This window comes from Mustelus asterias, chromosome 13 (genome assembly GCF_964213995.1).
Source record: "Mustelus asterias chromosome 13, sMusAst1.hap1.1, whole genome shotgun sequence".
Taxonomy (NCBI): domain Eukaryota; kingdom Metazoa; phylum Chordata; class Chondrichthyes; order Carcharhiniformes; family Triakidae; genus Mustelus; species Mustelus asterias.
In genome coordinates this window covers 45,169,274-45,187,957 of record NC_135813.1, presented here as the reverse complement: position 1 = coordinate 45,187,957, position 18,684 = coordinate 45,169,274, and the positions used below count along the sequence as shown (strand labels likewise).

General features: G+C 44.8%; 1 protein-coding gene across 1 annotated transcript in view; it reads right to left on the bottom strand.

Moving 5' to 3' along the window:
- The window catches only part of LOC144502578 (B box and SPRY domain-containing protein-like), a 37,640-nt gene that overhangs the window by 14,732 nt on the left and 4,224 nt on the right, over positions 1–18,684 (bottom strand). Inside the window, exons 2-4 of the mRNA XM_078226683.1 lie at positions 11,472–11,570; positions 1,460–1,690; positions 1,347–1,372 (exon numbers count right to left, since the gene is read on the bottom strand). Coding sequence (XP_078082809.1) covers positions 1,347–1,372; positions 1,460–1,690; positions 11,472–11,570 — 356 coding nt within the window. The remainder of the gene's footprint in view (positions 1–1,346; positions 1,373–1,459; positions 1,691–11,471; positions 11,571–18,684) is intronic.

Sequence of the window (18,684 nt, the reverse complement as noted above, 5' to 3'; positions counted from 1 at the left end):
CAAGTGGAAGGGGGCAGAGTTAGGGGCAAAGCTATCAACCCTCCAGCATTGTCCTGAAATCTCCAGGACTTAAAGATTCATCTCCATGACACTTGCCAGCTTTCTGTTCAATGAGAATCATTTGATAGGGGCTAAAAAGACTGTTTGACCATCTGAACAGAGTGGGGAGATCATGGGATAAATCTCCAGTAATATGTTGTCCCCGAGAGAGGAACTTGCATGATTTAACCTGGGGTAAATGGAGGCTTTACACTGATGGTAAAGAGGCTTCAATAGCTAATACCAAAGATGGCCCAATGTTAAAATAAACCACAGTCATAATGATAAGAACTAGGTGCAGGAGTAGACCACACAGCCTGGGATGGGAAGGTGAAAGGTTCAAACAAAGGTCCACACGCTTGTTGAAAGCTGCAGTAAGTGGAAGGATTTATAACATTCTGGGAGGTGTCTCTAAGATGCAGGTCATTCATAATGTTCACAGATCGTTGTGAAATTGAAAAGATTTCCATTGTGTGAACTTGGAGCTGCTAAATCATGGCAGGGCCATGAGGCAGGTCAATGAGTTCAGTGATACAACTTCAGACAGTTTAGTCGCTCGATGGCTGTCCTTGCAGGTGGGCTGAGGATGAAATGCTTGGGCCTGTACATCCAAAAGGGTCAGAAATTCACAAACGGGATTCCCACAATGAAGAGGGCAGCTTTATCTTTACCACCCTTCCTTCGAGAATGGAAAACAGAATAAGATCCTGGAGGCGATTATGGTGCAATACTTTTACAAGGGATCTAGATGATATTGTGAACTGCAGGAGTAAAGCTTGAATGGATAAGGATGTGTTTAGTGACACTACGCGGTTGGTACTGATTCAGCCTCGAGGTGTGGGGACAATAATCAGACAACACCTCGCTGAATGTATAATTTGATCCAATCAGGACAGAAATTCTCATCACTCCATTGGAGTTCTCTACAGGGCTAAATTCAATATGAAATTCGATCCAGTTATTATCGGGGGTGGGGCAGGGATAATAGCAAGAAAATGCTGGAGATACTTAGTGGTTCAGGCCAGCAGATAGAACCGTGGCAATAAAAAGTCATTGAATTGAAATGTTAACTCTGTTTCTCTCTCCACTGCCTGATCTGCTAAGTGTTTGCAGTATTTTTTTATTTAATGATTTCCCACATCCACAGTATTTTTCTATTGTCAGGCTGGATGCAAGATTCAGCTGAGGCACATCATTAATGCTCTGGTCTAATTGACATCCTAAACTGCAGCAGTAAAGCTCCAATGGATTTTGCTGGGTTTGATGTCAGTAGTCAATATTCGTTCTGTATTATTGACAGGATGTACCTTTCAAATATTTCCTTCTGGCATTTCTGCAGAGAGAGAGAGAGAGAATTAAGTTATTCAGTAAACAGAAGTAATTCATAAATGAGACAGGATAGCAATGGACTATTGCTCACCACAAGAGCACTGTCATCCATTTTGGTCAGTGTGTCTACCAGGTAGTTTTTAATGTCAGCTAACTTCTGCTGAGACTCCATCCAGTAGGTTTTCTGGGTCAGGATGCTCTGTTGGACCTGCTCTTCCTCATCATGGATCACTTCCAACAGTCTCTGCTCCTCATTCTCGCACAGCTCACGTATAAAGTTGAGACGTTGGATGGTCAGTTCCCTGGCATCGCTGGCGTTAGCCTGTTGGCAGGAAGGTGGATAGAAGCCATCAGTAAGGCAGCACGATGGCACAGTGGTTAGCACTGCTGCCTCACAGCTCCAGGGACCAGATTTCAATTCCGCCCTTGGGTCACTGTCTGTGTGGAGTTTGCACGTTCTCCACGTGTCTGCGTGGGTTTCCTCCAGTTTCCTCCACAGTCCAAAGATGTGTAGGTTAGAGGGATTGGCCATGGTAAATATGTGGGGTTACAGGGAGAGGGCCTGGGTAAGAGACACTCTGTCAGAGAATTGGTGCAGACTCGATGGGCTGAATGGCCTCCTTCTGTACTATAGGGATTCTATGAGCTGCAACCAATGGTGTTAATCGGAGCAACAATAACCTCAATCAGTGAGACCAGCCCAGACAGCTAAAGCAGCATTATCATAACAACTTGCATTTATACATAGTTTAATGTAGCAGAACATCCTCGGGAGCTTCACGGGAGCCTAATCAAACAAAACTCATTTGTTCGAAGTGGTGCAGGACAGAGGGAGAGGTTCTCAGCAGGAGTACTGAGTGTGAGTAAAGTGCTGTGATTTATTTATTTAATCCGTTTTTTTGCGGGCTTTTTTCAAGGGTTTAAACTCTGAGGAAGTGGGAGTAGGCTGCAGAGGATTCTGGGAGATTGTGTTTTTTAGTATAAAAGTCACTCTATACAGTGGGCAGCATCGGGAGCGGGTTGCGGAGTGAGTGGGAAGCTGCGTGAAAGCTGTAAGGGCTTTGGCTCACAGGGCTTAGGCAGAAAGGGTGAGCAGGGGTGAGTTTAATTCATTTTTGCTGTTTCTACCTGGTACTGGCAAGGTATCTAGAGGGGATGGGTGTGCAGGCAGTGCTATGTTCCTCTTGCACTATGTTTGAGGTGAGGGACGACGTCAGTGTCCCTGCTGATTACACCTGTGGGAAGTGCACCCATCTGCAGCTCCTCCAAAACCGTGTTAGGGAACTGGAGCTGGAGTTGGATGAACTCAGGATCATTAGGGACGCAGAGCTGGCCATAGACAGAAGCTTTAGGGATACAGTTACTCCGAGGAATGAAAATAGATGGATGACGGTGAGAGGGGCTGGGAGGAAGCAGTCAGTGCAGGGATCCCCTGTGGTCCTTCCCCTTAGCAACAAGTATTCCGCTTTGGATACGGTTGAGGGGGACGACATACCAGTGGTGAGCCGCAGTGAGAGGATCTCCAGCACTGTGTCCGTCTCTCTGGCTCGGGAGGGTAAGGGGGAGAGCAGGAGGGCAATAGTTATTGGGGACTCGTTAGTTAGAGGGATAGATAGGAGGTTCTGTGGCAGCAAAAGAGACTCGAGGATGGTATGTTGCCTACCGGATGCCAGGGTCCATGACGTCTCGGACCGTGTCTTCCGGATTCTTAAGGGGGAGGGGAAACAGTCACAAGTCGTGGTACACATTGGTACCAACGACATAGGTAAGAGAAGGGACGGGGATTTAAAACAGGAATTTCGGGAGCTGGGCTGGAAGCTGAGAGCCAAGACAAAACATGTGGTCATCTCTGGTACGTTACCGGTGCCACGTGATAGCGAGTTGAGGAACAGGGAGAGAGTGCAGTTAAACATGTGGTTGCAGGGATGGTGTAGGAGGGAGGGTTTCAGATACGTAGATAATTGGAACACATTCTGGGGAAGGTGGGACCTGTACAAACAGGACGGGGTGCACCTGAACCAGAGGGGCACCAATATCCTGGGAGGGAAATTTGCTACGGCTCTTCAAGGGGGTTTAAACTAATTTGTCAGGGGAGTGGGAAAAGGAGTTGTAGTCCAGAAGTCAGTGTTGAGGGTGGTGAGGTATTGGGGAAGGTATCAAGGTCAAGGGTGGGTACCGGTAGACAGGAAGGTGGGTTGAAGTGTGTCTGCTTCAATGCAAGGAGCATCTGGAACAAAGTAGATGAACTTGGGGCGTGGATTGGTACTTGGGACTACGATGTTGTGGCCATTACGGAGACGTGGGTAGAACAAGGACAGGAATGGTTGTTGGACGTTCCGGGGTATAGATGTTTCAGTAAGTGTAGGGAAGCTGGTAAAAGAGGTGGAGGAGTGGCATTGTTAATCAAGGATAGTCTAACGGCTGCGGAAAGGCACTTCGAGGGGGATCTGCACACTGAGGTAACATGGACTGAAGTTAGAAATAGGAAAGGAGCGGTCACGTTGTTAGGAGTTTACTATAGGCCCCCAAATAGTAATAGAGATGTGGAGGAAGAAATTGCTAAGCAGATTATGGATATGTGTGGGGGTCACAGGGTAGTTGTCATGGGGGACTTTAACTTTCCAAATATTGATTGAACCTTTGTAGGTCAAATAGTTCGGATGGGGCAGTTTTTGTGCAGTGTGTGCAGGAGGGTTTCCTGACACAATATGTGGATAGGCCGACAAGAGGTTGAGGCCACATTGGATTTGGTACTGGGAAATGAACCGGGCCAAGTGTTAGATTTGGTTGTGGGAGAGCACTTTGGAGATAGTGACCACAATTCGGTGTCTTTTGTTATTGCAATGGAGAGGGATAGGGCCGTACGGCAGGGCAAGGTTTACAATTGGGGGAGAGGTAATTATGATGCGATTAGGCAAGAATTAGGGGGCATAAGATGGGAACAGAAACTGTCAGGAAAGGCACTAATGAAAAGTGGAACTTTTTCAAGGAACAAATACTGGGTGTCCTTGATAGGTATGTCCCTGTCAGGCAGGGAGGAAATGGCCGAGTGAGGGAACCATGGTTCACGAAAGAGGTGGAATGTCTTGTGAAAAGGAAGAGGGAAGCTTATGTAGGGATGAGGAAACAAGGTTCAGATGGCTCGATTAAGGGTTAGCAAGGAATGAGCTGAAAAAGGGGCTTAGGAGAGCTAGGAGGGGACATGAGAAGTCCTTGGCGGGTCGGATCAAGGAAAACCCCAAGGCTTTTTACTCTTATGTGAGGAATAAAAGAATGACTAGGGTGAGGTTAGGGCCGGTCAAGGACAGTAGTGGGAACTTGTGTATGGAGTCAGTAGAGATAGGCGAGATGATGAATGAATACTTTTCTTCAGTGTTCACCAAGGAGAGGGGCCATGTTTTTGAGGAAGAGAAGGTGTTACAGGCTAATAGGCTGGAGGAAATAGATTTTCCAAGAGTTTTAAACTTCCAGAAGGGATTGACTGTCTTATAAACAGTAAACGTAAACACAACTTTAACTTCACCAGTAACACTTGGATCTTTATTGCAACATTAATCTCTTCCACTGCTTCCTTTTTGTTTAAACTAGTCAGTGAAGCAGACATTGCACTCAGTCACATACAATAGGTTCAAGATTTTCTCAATAATCTTTTCCTCATGACTGGTAGGACTGAAATACAAACAGAAAATGCTGGAAAATCTCAGCAGGTCAGGCAGCATCTGTGGAGAGAGAAACAGAGTGGAATTCTCTGAACATGCCCGCGGTTAGGATTCTCCAGTCCCACTGCAGTGAATGGAGTTTGGGCTGAGCGCCAAATTCTCTGTTCTCGCCGGCAGCAGTGGTGGGGTGAATGAGATCAGAGAATCCCTCCCAATGTTTCAAGTCCATATGTTTGTCTCCTCTTTAGTAGGACTGATTGTCGACAAAGGATGATGGCATGAAAGATAGATAACCCGCTGAGCTTGCCTGGCTGACACTCATACTCTTGCAGTTTGAGGATTCAACAGTCTATTCGAGTAGCTGGCTTGCCATGTGGCTGAACAAGTTACTGCTGACAAGATCAGTAATCACTTCAAACTCATTTCCATGTCAGTAGAGACAAGACTGTGAGATACCCAGTGTGGTTAAAAGTTCTTCTCTCTCCATTTGTGAATGACACGTTTCCACAGGCATTAGCTGGGTGGTTTTCTCAGGGTCGAAGCAGGCATTTGTGCAACTTGGTGACAGTGATTGTTTGATCTGATCTACAGCCTGTTTGTGTGATTTAGTCCACTTCCACATGGTGGTCTCTTTTGTCAGATGGTGTAGGGGGTCAGACAACAAAGCAAAGTCAAAAATGAGAAACTGCAGCATGAGAGGAACGCAAGTAGATTCCAATTTGCTGAATGTTTTTAGGATCCACAGAGTTTGCAATAGCTTCACCTTTCCCTGGGTCAGCTGCTGAACATGTGACTGAGGAATTTGATTCTGCTTTCATTGAACAAGCATTTGTCTTTGTTCAAGGTGAGGTTATTTTCTCTAAGACGTTGCAGGCATGCGTGTTGACGTGTTTCAATTTCAGTGTGACTGTAAATGAGAAAGTTATCACTGATGTTCAGTAGATATTCAGCTCCTGGGAGTGCAGCCTGAATCATCAGCAGAAATATCTCAGCTCTTGGGTTGACTCTAAGGTTGAGCCTCTTGTATCAATAAAGTCTGATGTGAGTGGTGAACATTTTAAGATACCCCACCTCTTAGACATGTTTAATTTGATAGTGACCTGCACTGAGATCAAGTCGGGCAGCATGGCTGCCTCATAGCGCCAGGGACCCGGGTTCGATTCCCGGCTTGGGTAACTGTCTGTGAGGAGTTTGCACATTCTCCCCGTGTCTGCGTGGGTTTCCTCCGGGTGCTCCGGTTTCCGCCCACAGTCTGAAAGACGTGCTGGTTAGGTACATTGACCCGAATAGGCGCCAGAGTGTGGTGACTAGGGGATTTTCACAGTGACTTCATTGCAGTGTTAATGTAAGTCTTACTTGTGACTAATAAATAAACTGTTTAAACTTTTAGCAAAATATTTAGCACCTTTCATTTTCTCTATGATGTCATAAGTTGTTGATGTCAAGTGTCTTTCCTGTTGTACAGTTTGTTTGGTGACCACATATCAACACAGACTCCAATCTGGTTCTCACTCTTGGATTTCTTGTCAATTTGTTTGGTCAAGACCCATGGGGTAGGTACAACCCCAACTTTCTCAATAATGGTTAAGGCATTTGGTATACTCGCCTTTATTAGCCGAGGCATACAGTTTTAGAGCAGGGAGATCCTGCTGGAACTACATAAAATGTTGGTTATGCCACAGCTAGAATATTGTGTGCAGTTCTAGAATCCATATTATAGGAGGGATGTAATAGCACTGGAAAGGGAGCAGAGGATATTTAACAGTGTGTTGCCTGGGCTAGAGAGTTTTAGTTATGAAGAGAGATTGGATAGACTGAAGTTGTTTTCCTTGGGGCAGAGACTGAGTGGGGATATGATGGAGATGTATAAAATTCTGAGGGCCATAGATAGCGTAAACAGGAACAAACTTTTCCCCTTGGTGGAGGGTTCAATGACCAGGGGGCAGAGATTTAAGGTAAGGGGCAGGAGGTTTAGAGGGGATGTAAGAAAAATGTTTTTCACCCAAAGGATGGTGGAAATTTAGAACCCATTGCCTGAAAGGGTGGTGGAGGCAGAGACCCTCATAACATTTAAGAAGTATTTAGATGTGCACTTAGACATACAAGGCTATGGGCCAACTGCTGGAAAATGGGATTAGAAGAGTTAGGTGGTTTATCTTTGACTGGCACAGATGTGATGGGCCAAAGGGCCTTTTTCTGTGCTGTATACCTCTATGACTCTATGTCAAGATCAAGGAGACACTGAAGTTCCTGCTCTATCTGTCTCCTGATATGAAATGGTATTTGTCGTTGTTGAAGTGTGACTGGGGGGCACATTCAGGTCTGCATACAGTTTGCATGTAACACCTTACAATTTGCTGATACTAGTGAAGCAATCAGTATAAGGGGCAGCATGGTGGCACAATGGTTAGCACTGCTGCCCCACAGCGCCAAGGATCCAGGTTCAATTCCGGCCTTGGGTGATTGTCTGTATGCAGTTTGCATGTTCTCCCCGTATCTGCATGGGTTTCCTGAGTGCTCTGATTTCCTCTCACAGTCCAAAGATGTGTAGGTTAGGTGGATTGGCCATGCTAAATTGCCCCTTAGTGTCCAGAGATGTGTAGGTTAGGTAGATTAGCCAAAGTGAATGTGTGGGGTTACAAGGTTAGGGCGGGGGAGTGGACCTTAGGTGCATGCTTGATGGGCTGAATGGCCTATTTCTGGACTGTAAGGATTCTATACAATTTAAGAATGTTGTTGGTTTGTGTGTGAATCGCGTATATGACTGTCTGTTGCTGCATAAAGACTGATTAACTGATTCTTCTGATTTGACACATCATTCATTCTTTTATCTTTGAATGCGATTGATGTTTCAAAAGTCCCACAAATTTTCGGGTGGTGTGTCACTATCATGAGGGAAATTTTTCATATTTCCTGCTTTGCAGAGAGAGGGGCATTTCTAAAGTTCACTGAACATTTTGTTTCCCAAGACATTAATGTTAAGACATCAGCATCTACATCTGAGCAGCCGATGGCCATGGGTACACGTGGCTGGTTGCTGAATCCAAAAGAGAACCTATTCGGGGTCATCCGCTTCTACATTGGCTACATTCAGTCGCCCTTTTGTAGTGGTATCTGTACACGGCCCCTCCAATGGCATTGCTCAGAGCAGCTCATTCTGCTGATGGGCAACAAACACAAACAAAATGGTTGACTTTTCCACAGGCTTCACATTGCTCACTGGAACTGACTTCGGAGGAAGTGCCCCAAGGCTTTGGATTTTCATTCCGGGGGGGCAGGGGGTTGCCCCTAAAAACAATACGGAGGCAGCCCCAGGGGCTGCTGGGCTTTTTAAAACACCTGCCTCAGTGTCCCAGTTACGATGACAAGAATAAAACAATAAACAATCCCCCCCACCCAACAGATTCTCCATGCCCCATCTATTTCTCATGGCTCCCACCCTGCTGCCCACCTCATGGCTCCTGCCCACCCTCAACAGTCCATCATACCTTCCATGCCAACCTATGCCCCACACATTCTCATGGTTCTTTGTAGCCCCTGTGCCAACCTAGAGTCAAGGATTATGGGAAGCAGGGAGGAAATTGGAGTTAAGGCCACAGTCAGATCAGCAATGATCTTATTAAATGATGAAATGGGCTCAGTAGCTCAAATAGTTTATTCTTTCCCCTATTTTTTATGGTCTTATGAGATAGGGAGGGGCAAGAACATGGAGGGATTTGAATGTAAGGATGGGAATTTCAAATCGAGGTGTCTGTGGACGAAGAGGCAATGCAGGAACCAAACATCGTCACTTAGGACGAGGCTTTATAATGTGTGTGTCCTGGAGCAGGCCAATCCTGGAGCAGGTCTTTGGGCAAAGAGGAGACCTGAGGAAGGAGCTAGTTTTCACCCCAGGACTCCACACTCTCTCCATCCATAATGCTTACTGGAATCGGCAGTAACAATAAGCAGTGCTAAGTAGTCATCAGAATCAATATTAGCCACAATCAGCAACAAGATTGTGCAGAGTCTGCACATTTTCCCCGTGTCTGCGTGGGTTTCCTCCGGGTGCTCTGGTTTCCTCCCACAGTTCAAAGGTGTGCAGGTTAGGTGGATTGACCATGATAAATTGCCCCTTAGTGTCAGGGGTCTAGCTAGGGTAAATACGTGGGGTTACGGGGTTAGGGCCTGGGTGGGATTGTGGTTGGTACAGACTCAATGGGCCCAATAGCCTCCTTCTGCACGGTAGGGATTCTATAATTCTAACATTCACCCCAATCATTGCCATCAGCAATATATACAATATCACTGCAGTATCCGGAATATGGTGTTGGATCTCAAAAGGATAAAGGTGCAAACTGCGCTCTCCGAACATGTCACACCAACAAGAGAAGCAGCTTGTCCACCCAATTGTGCAGAGGTCACAATCTTCAGCCAGTTGAAGTGCTGCAATTGGCTATAACACCAAAAAGGAAATAAAGACTTTTCACAACCCCAGAACATCTCTTGAGTGCTTTACAACAAAAGACATCCTTTTGATGTGCAGTAGCTGCTGTGGTTCAGGAAACAAGGGGCAGAAAAGTAATCATCTAGAATGAAAGGGCTGCTTTATGAGGAGAGACTGAGTGGAATGGATCGATGTTAAGTATAGAAGATTAAGAGGGAATCTCATTGAAATGTATAACATTTTTAGAGGGCTTGACAGGATAAATGCTGGGAGGATGTTTCCCTCAGCAGGAGAGTCTAGAACTTGGGGACACAGTCTCAGGATAAGGGATCAGCCATTTAGGACCGAGATGAGGGGAAATCTCTTCACTAAGGAAGAGTGAGGTGAGAGTAACAGCCCTTGACCTCAAGCCAATCAAGGAGCCAAAATGCAGCAAGGTGGCACAGTGGTTAGCACTGCTGCCTCACAGCTTCAGAGACCTGGGTTCGATTCCCGGCTTGGGTCACTGTCTGTGTCAATCTGCACATTCTCCCCATGTCTGTGTGGGTTTCCTCTGGGTGCTCCGGTTTCCTCCCACACTTCAAAGATGTGCAGGTTAGGTGTATTGGCCATGCTAAATTGCCCATTAGTGTCCCGGGATGTGTAGGTTTGAGGGATTAGCAGGGTAAATGTGAGGGATTGTGGGGATAGGGCCTGGGGTGGGATTGTTCGATGGGTCAAATAGCCTCCTTCTGCACTGTAAGGTTTCTATGATTCTATGGAGGAGCCCTGGGAAAATTTAAGTCATTGGAAATCAAGAGGAAAATTCTTTACTGGTTTGAGTTACTTGGCACAAAGGAAGATGGTTGTGTGGTTGGAGGTCCGTCACCTTGGCTCCAGGACATCACTGCAGGAGTTCCACAGGGTAGTGCCTTAGACCCAACCATCTTCAGCTGCTTCATTAATAAACCTCCTGCCATCATAAGGTCAAAAATGGGGATGTTTGCTGAAGATTGCACAATGTTCAGAACCATTTGTTACTCCTCAAATACCGAAGCAGTCCATGTCCAAATTCAGTAAGATCTGAATAACATTCAGGCTTGGGCTGATAAATGCAAATAACATTAAGCCACACAAGTGCCAGACAATGACCATCACCAAAAAGAGAGAATCCAACCATTTCTTCTTGATATTGCTAAATCCCCCACTGTCAACATCATGGGTGTTACCATCGACCAGAAACTGAACTGAACTAGCTATTTAAATACTGTGGCTACAAGAGCAGGTCAGAGGCTGGGAATCTTTTGATGAGTAACTCACCCCCTTACTCCCCAAACCCTGTCCACCATCTTCAAAGAACAAGTCAGGAGTGTGATGGAATACTCTCCACTTGCCTGGATGCGTGCAGCTCCAACAAGCAGCTCCACACCATCCAGGACAAAGCAGAATGCTTGATTGCACACCTTCCACCACCTTACGCACTTCCTCCACCACTGATGAACTGCAGCAACTTACCAAGACTCCTTCAATAGCACTTTCCAAACCCACAACCTCTACCACCTAGAAGGACAAGAGCAGCAGATACCTGGGAACACCGCCATCTGCAAGTTCCCCTCCAAGTCATTCGCCATCCTGACTTGGAAATATATCACTGTTCCTTCACTGTCGCTGGGTCGAAACCCTGGAACTCCCTCCCTAATTGTGAGCTGCATTCTTGAACCACTGCATTCCACTGTTATGTATCTATATCATGTGGCATGCAGTGGTTCAAGAATGCAGCTCACCACCACCTTCTCAAGAGCAATTAGGGATGGGCAATAAATGGTAGTTTTGCCAATGAAACTCACATGATATGGATGAATAAAAAATACTCCCATCTCCTCTGCTCCTTCCCCACTCCCCTGCACTTTTTTCCTTTTCAATCTATATTCACTTCCCTGTGAAAGCCAATCTGTAAAACCTAATTCTCCCAGAACAGGAAAGCACATTGCCCCCAAGACCTGAAACTGGAATGGTGACGGCGAATTGAGGGCACTTGCCTTAACACTGTGGCTTTTATTGTTCAATGTCTCTGCCGTGAATCTCTCCACCGAGGCTAATCTCAGCTGTAATTTCTCACAAACATCAACCAGTTTATTCTGGGGAGAGAAAAGAATGAGACAGTTATTCTTTCACATTCGGTCAGTGAGCATTGGAAGGAACATCAAACCACATGGCGTCAGTAACACAAGGAGGAGTCGGTATATCTTATTACAGCAAAGGTATTTGTAACTTGAGTGATCAGAGAGTGCACAGGTCTTTATTTTACAGTTTCTGTGAAATGATACTTTCCCCTTTAACATAGGCTTAAACGGCCCAATTTTAACCATGTCACATTTAACTACTTTCAATTTGTTTGAGTACGGGGATAGGGCCTGGGTGGGATTGTGGTCGGTGCAGACTCGATGGGCCGAATCCCTTCTGTACTGTAGGGATTCTATGAACTATATTAAAGTGTAAGCCTTACCTCATTGGTAGCACTCACATCTGAGTCAGAAGAATGTGGATTGAAGTCCTATTTCAGAGATGCAGCATGAGTTGCTGAGATAACACCCCCCTCCCCTCCACCCCTGCCCTCTCTACATAAAAGGTTCCATGGCACTATTTCGAAGAAAAGCAAGGATTCTTCCTCAAGTCCTGGCCAACATTTGTTCCCCAACCAACATCATTGATTATTTATCACATGACTGTTTGTAGGAGCCTGCTGTAATCTAATTGGCTGAACCCTTTCCTTCATTGTAACTCTTTGGAAGTATTTTATTCATTCATAGGATGTGGACATCGCTGGCAAGGCCAGCATTCATTGCTCATTCCTAACTGTCCCATGAACTGAATGATTTCCTTGGCCATTTCAGAGGGCAGCTAATCATCCTGTGAGTCTGGAGCCACATGTAGGCCACACCGAGGAAGGACGTCAGTGAACCGGGTGGGGTTTTTTTTTACAACAATTGACAATGATTACATCATCACTATTACTGAGAGATTAGCTTTTAATTCCAGATTTTATTCATTGAATTCAAATTCCACCAGCTGCTGTGGTGGGATCTGAACCTGTGTCCCCAGGTTATTAGCCTGGGCCACATGATACCAGCATCGCCCCATAGTTAATTAGTGGCAAAACATTTTGGAATGTTCTGAGGCCATGAAAGGCGCCATATAAACGTATTATATTCTTTTGATGCATTGGTCAACTGGCATCACCGTGCCTGAGGTGTGCCCATGACTGCAACAGAGCCACCAGAGCCACCCACCTATTCCCTCTTGAGGAGAAACTAACTCTTTCAAGGTTACACCAGCAAATTCTGCGGCGATGATTGGGGAAATGGGTGGGGAAAGAAGCCGCATCTTTCCATCAAAAGGTTAGGCTCAACAACAAGGTGGCCATGTTCTGATGCAGTAAGGAAACCATCAATTGAAGGTGGTTGGGGAGGGGTCGGTTTCTCCAGTCTTGTATTCCACAGCATCAGGATTCTGGGATGTTTACATTGAATGACAGAAAGAGGCCATTCTGCCCTACTGGACAGTGTTACTGTTTATGCTCCACATGAACCTTCTGCCAATCTATTTAGTTAATTTCATATTTTCAGTATATCCTGCTATCCCTCTCTTCTTCATGTGTTTGTCTAGCTTTCTCTTGAATGTATCTATGTTGTTCTCTCAGCTGCACCCTGTGGGAGCAAGCTTTCCATTCTCAACAGTCTGTAGGTAAAGAAGGTTTTCTTGAATTCTCTACTGGATTAATTAGCGACTCTCATATTCGTGGCTCCTGGGTTTGATCTCTCTCCTACAAGTGGAAAAAATCTTCTCTCCATTGACCTGATCAAATCTCTTCATAAATGTAAAGACTTTTATCAGGTCACCTCTCAACCTTCTCTTCCTTCCTTCTGATTGTTGGGCCTATTTCATATCTGTGCAGCAGAGGTAGCATCAGGGGGATTGGGTTAAAAGGTGCCAGGTTAACGTGCCAATGACACAGCAGAGTACTCCTTGCTGTCTGATACTTGTCCAACTCCTAATGATTCCGTCTAATCTGTGGGTGGCTGAACATTGGACATCAAGACACCAGCAAGCACACTCTGCAGTGAGTCTGGGCACAGTCACTGAACCTTGTTAGTTAGATGGTAAAATGGCAGACCCACTTTGCAGTTCCACAAGGCAATATTACTGGTTCCACAAGCTAGAGATCCATGATTCCCACCTCTCCACTTTGGCTTTAACACGGGATACTTAATCCTTGTCTGGGTCCGAGATTGCTGAATGTCTCAATCGTTTAGAATAGAAAGGAAGGTTGCAGGGTCATTTGTCTTAGCAGACAAGAAGACTCCTCTTGGCCAGCCTTGTTTAAGAATTGAGATGGCCTTGAAAGTTGAAAGTTTATTATTGTCACAGATAGGCTTACATTAACACTGCAATGAAGTTACTGTGAAAATCCCCTAGTCGCCGTACACAAGGATATTTAGGTACACCGAAGGAGAATTTAGCATGGCCAGTGCACCTAACCAACATGTCTTTCTGACTGTGGGAGGAAACTGGAGCACCCGGAGGAACCTTGTAGGGAAGCGATGGAAAGAAGCAGAGATATAGAATCTTAGAATCCCTACAATGCAGAAGGGGGCCATTCGGCCCATTGAGTCTGCACTGACCCTGCAACAGAGTATCAGACCCTATCCCCGTAACTCCATATATTTACCCTGCTAATCCCTCTAAACTCCACATCTTGGGACACTGAGGGCAACTTAGCAAGGTCAATCAACTTAACCTGCACATCTTTGGATATGTCCTGGACTAATAGGAGGAAGTGTCAAGCGGTGAAGTTCTGTGGATGTGGGACAGGCCTAAAGAACCAGCTGCTCTTTTCCTCCCTTTTAATTCTGAATATACCTATCCATACAGGCCACTAGAGAAAGAGCGGTATCATTTTAACATTTATCTCTGACGATAAACGGGTGTTCACAAATGGCCTACCAACATAGGAACATGTGACTGAGGATCAGGAGTAAGCCATTCGGCCCTTCATGCCTATTCTGCCACTCAATAAAATCATGGCTGAATTAGTTGTGGTCTCAATTCCACTTCCCTATGTGCCCCTGATTACCCTCAATTCCCTTGTCGATCAAAACCTATCTAGCACAGCCTTGAATAAATCCGATGGCCCAGCCGCCACTGCTTTCTGAGGAAGAGAATGCCATAGACGATCGAGCCTCGGAGAAAATAATTCCCCTCATTTCAGTCTTAAAAGGGGGACCTCCTATTCTGAAACTGTGTCCCCAGTTCTAGAACCACGCCCCTCCCTACCCCACCAATGGAAGTACCCTCTTGGCAGCCTCTGAAGCCCCCCCAGGATTTGTTTCAATAAGATCACCTCTCATTCTTCAAAACTCCAATGAGTATAAGCCCAAGCATTTATCATAGGATAAGCCCTTCATAACAGGAATGAGTCAAGTGACCAGTTTACACAATTAAAGTATTGCCAACTGGGAAAGATATAAAACAGAGAACCCCTTTCATGATTATGTTGGCTCTGTAGATAAATGTTAGAATTACCCCCAAGGCTATGGAGCCATTCATGGAGCAATTTGAAACCTCCAACTCTGTTGCTTCATTTAACTCAAAAAGTGGAAGTTGAGGAAGGACAAGGCCAACTCCTGGAATCTATCTCTAATCTGTACTTCCAACTCCACAATGTGTATAGGGTGGACGAGAACTCATTGAATCATTTTGTGTGTGTGTGTGTGATAGAGATAGAGAGAAGAAGAAATAAGGCAAAATTGTCCATTAAAGAAAAAAGAACATTTTCAAATTCCTCCATGACCTTGCCTGCTCCCTCTCTCTGTGACACCCTACAACACATTGAGATATCCACACTCTTCCAATTCTAGCCTCTTGAGCATTCCTGATTTTAATCGCTCCATCATTAGCAGCCAAGCTTTCAGCTGCCTCGGCTCTAACCTTTGGAATTCCTTTCCTAAACCTCTCCACTTCACTCCTCCTTTAAGACATCCCTTAGAAGCTATCTTTTTGACCAAACTTTACAATGCTAACAGTGTTAAATTTTGCTTGTGTGAGGGAGTAAGATCTCACCACGTATACATTTTTAATAAAATATACAGAGATATGCTCATTGCTATCTGTAAAGATTTAAAACTGAACAAAGACCTGAAATAGCTGAATCAAAGTCTGTCCGGAGCCCTGAACAAAAGAAGCTACCCGGCAGTATTGGAGAAACTTGCACATTGTTATCTTTGAAGAGCCTCCAACAATCCCCTGTGGGCTGCACAGTCCAAATTCAAAGAGAGCTATACAATTATGGGCGGCACGGTGGTTAACACTGATGCTTCACAGCGCCAGGGACCCAGATTCGTTTCCCGGCTTGGGTCACTGTCTGTGCGGAGTCTACATGTTCTCCCCATGTCTGTGTGGGTTTCCTCCGGGTGCTCCAGTTTCCTCCCACAGTCAGAAAGACATGCTGGTTAGGTGCATTGGCCATGCTAAATTCTCTCTCAGTATACCCAAACAGGTGCCGGGATGTGGGGGTTTTCACAGTAACTTCATTGCAGTGTTAATGTAAACCTACTTGTGACACTAATAAATAAGCTTTCAACTTTAAAGGCCATCTGCATTTCATAAACAAGGCTGGCCAAGAGGAGTCTTCTTGTCTGCTAAGACACAAATGACCCTGCAACCTTCCTTTCTATTCTAACTGATTGAGACGTTCAACAATCTCAGGGACCCAGACGAGGATTAAATATCCCTTGTCAAGGCCAGAGTAGAGAGGTGGGATCATGGATCTCTAGCTTGTGGAACCAGTAATATTGCCTTGTGGAACTGCAAAGTCGGTCTGCCATTTTACCTTCTAACTAGCAACATTACAGGCAAGGAGCTCCAGCCCAGGTTGGACACTTGGCTCCATCTACACTGCTTCTACTGGATATTTTGTACTATCACCTACAAGACTGATGTACCTGTACATGTCTATCTCATTGTGTGAAGTCAACATCATCAAAAAAGTGAATTATCCAGCACTGGCTTTCAGCCTGCGGACCTCTGTGAAGAAATACCTCTTCAGACTTTGAGTCTGGATTCTGGAACCCACGAGAAATAATATTTATTTTCTCTGTGGCTCCTGCACTGCAAATCTTTCTTTTCTCTTTCCCTGTTTTACTGAGCGTGCAGGAGGCAATGTTGCTGCCCTCCCCATGTGTTCTGAGTGTGTGCAAATAAATTAACCCTTTGAGTTCCCCCCATCTTGAGTTTGCCATGGGGGTATGAATAGAATATTGGATTTCACCAAAATGGAGGGGTTGGGAAATATGCCACTGCTCATAAAGGAGGAAGCAAATCAAAAACACCTTTCTGTTTATGGATGGCTAGTGAGAGGGAAAAATTGTTGTTTAAATTAACCCCCCTTCCTGTTTGTAACAGTTTAATCATGATCTTGTGAAGCAGCTTGGGTTGTTTTACAATGTTAAAGGTGCTATATAAATGCAAATTGTTGTGAAAGAGCCAGTGGCCGGAACTCTACCACCTGGCCCGCCATGGAATCGGCGCGGGCGTAAAGTCCTGCCCAGTATTATTCACAGTGCTGCAACTAACAGCATCCCTGATTATAATCACATCTTTAATACACATTCTGTACATTCTATCACACTCCTGTCTTGAAAACTACTTAGAAAACACTGGGAGCAAGGAAAGAATTGACAAAGAGCTTTTTCACATCAAACGATGAACCATTTGGAATATGTGCTTTTATACTAGGATGTATTTCCATAATGACAAAAAACATGTAATTCTTCGTTGTTAGATAACCTCATTCACAGCTATAGTGATGCACCAGCATCGGTGTCAATGTCTTGAGATATTAAAGGGTGGAGGGAAGTGGGTCAGGCTGCAATACTCACCCATCTAACTGTCAGCATAAACTGTACATGTTCATAGATAGTCACTTAGTCACGGGCAGGGAACCAGAAGGTATGTGCCCTCAGGGAACAAAATAAAATGTCTCCTGAAAACAAGGGGGGGGGACACGGGGCAGGGTTACACAGAGGATTAATAGGAAAAAGGCAGCAAGCTGGCAACACTGGACAAGCAGGGCAAGTGGCTGTGAACAGAATGGCAAGAGTTAATGATTGAGAACCTTTAATGACGAGTGTAGACACTTCATGCACTGCACTAAAACAAACCCATCTGTATTGTACTACATGTCATGCAAATATTAACTATTATGAAATGTACTTTACAATTTTATTTCAATGAAGTATATTGTGGAAAAAAAAGTAAAAGAAACAGAAAAGATATTCCAGATAGAGAGAGAGAAATATAGAGAGAAAGTGAAAGACAAGCAGTACAAACAACATTCCAAAAGACGTGGTTAGGTGCATTGACCCGAACAGACGACGGAGTGTGGCGCCTAGGAGAATTTCACAGTAATTTCATTGCAGTGTTAATGTAAGCCTTACTTGCGACTAATAATAAATAAAGAAAGAAAGAGAAGTTAAATATTTTATATATTCTTTCAATTTTTTGCTACATTCTTTAGTATATGGATGTTTTGGATGCAGATATCTTTACAATTCAAGGGGAGAGATCTTGACTGTGTGCAATAGTGAAGAATAGGAGTTAATTAAGCGTTTAATATCTCCCTGTTTTATTTGCTTTGAAGTTGATGCAGGATCATTATCACCCGAACTATGCCGAGGCACAAAGTCAAGATCCACCCCAATGGGTTTGCCTTTCAAAGTGTTGCATCGTTTGAGACGCATTTTGCCAATTGTGATAACCCACTACAGTCTGACCTTGCTTCCATTGTTTTGAGTCAAGGCATGTGATTAGAAAATGGTTCTACGGTGAAAATATATTATACAAAGAATGCCTGATTATAAGCAGGGACACTGTTAACCCCAGCGCCGTGAATAACCCTGTCCCATTCATGTTGGATGTAAGTGAGAGAAAGGAAGGAGAATGGTTTACTCAAGCTACTGTTTAACTAAATCAATCTGCAGTCTCCTCTCCCTGAATGTTTCCACAGTCTGACTCCAAACTAAATGGCTATTATGGAACACAATGAACTACCAAAGATCAACAAGTTAATGTGCTAATGTTTCTCGTCTGCCTCATGCTTTAAACTGAATTGCACTTCACTGAGGAGCTCTGGCTCATATGATTCCTGGCATCTTCCAAAGTTAAACCAACCGAGTCATTATTGCACCAAATAAT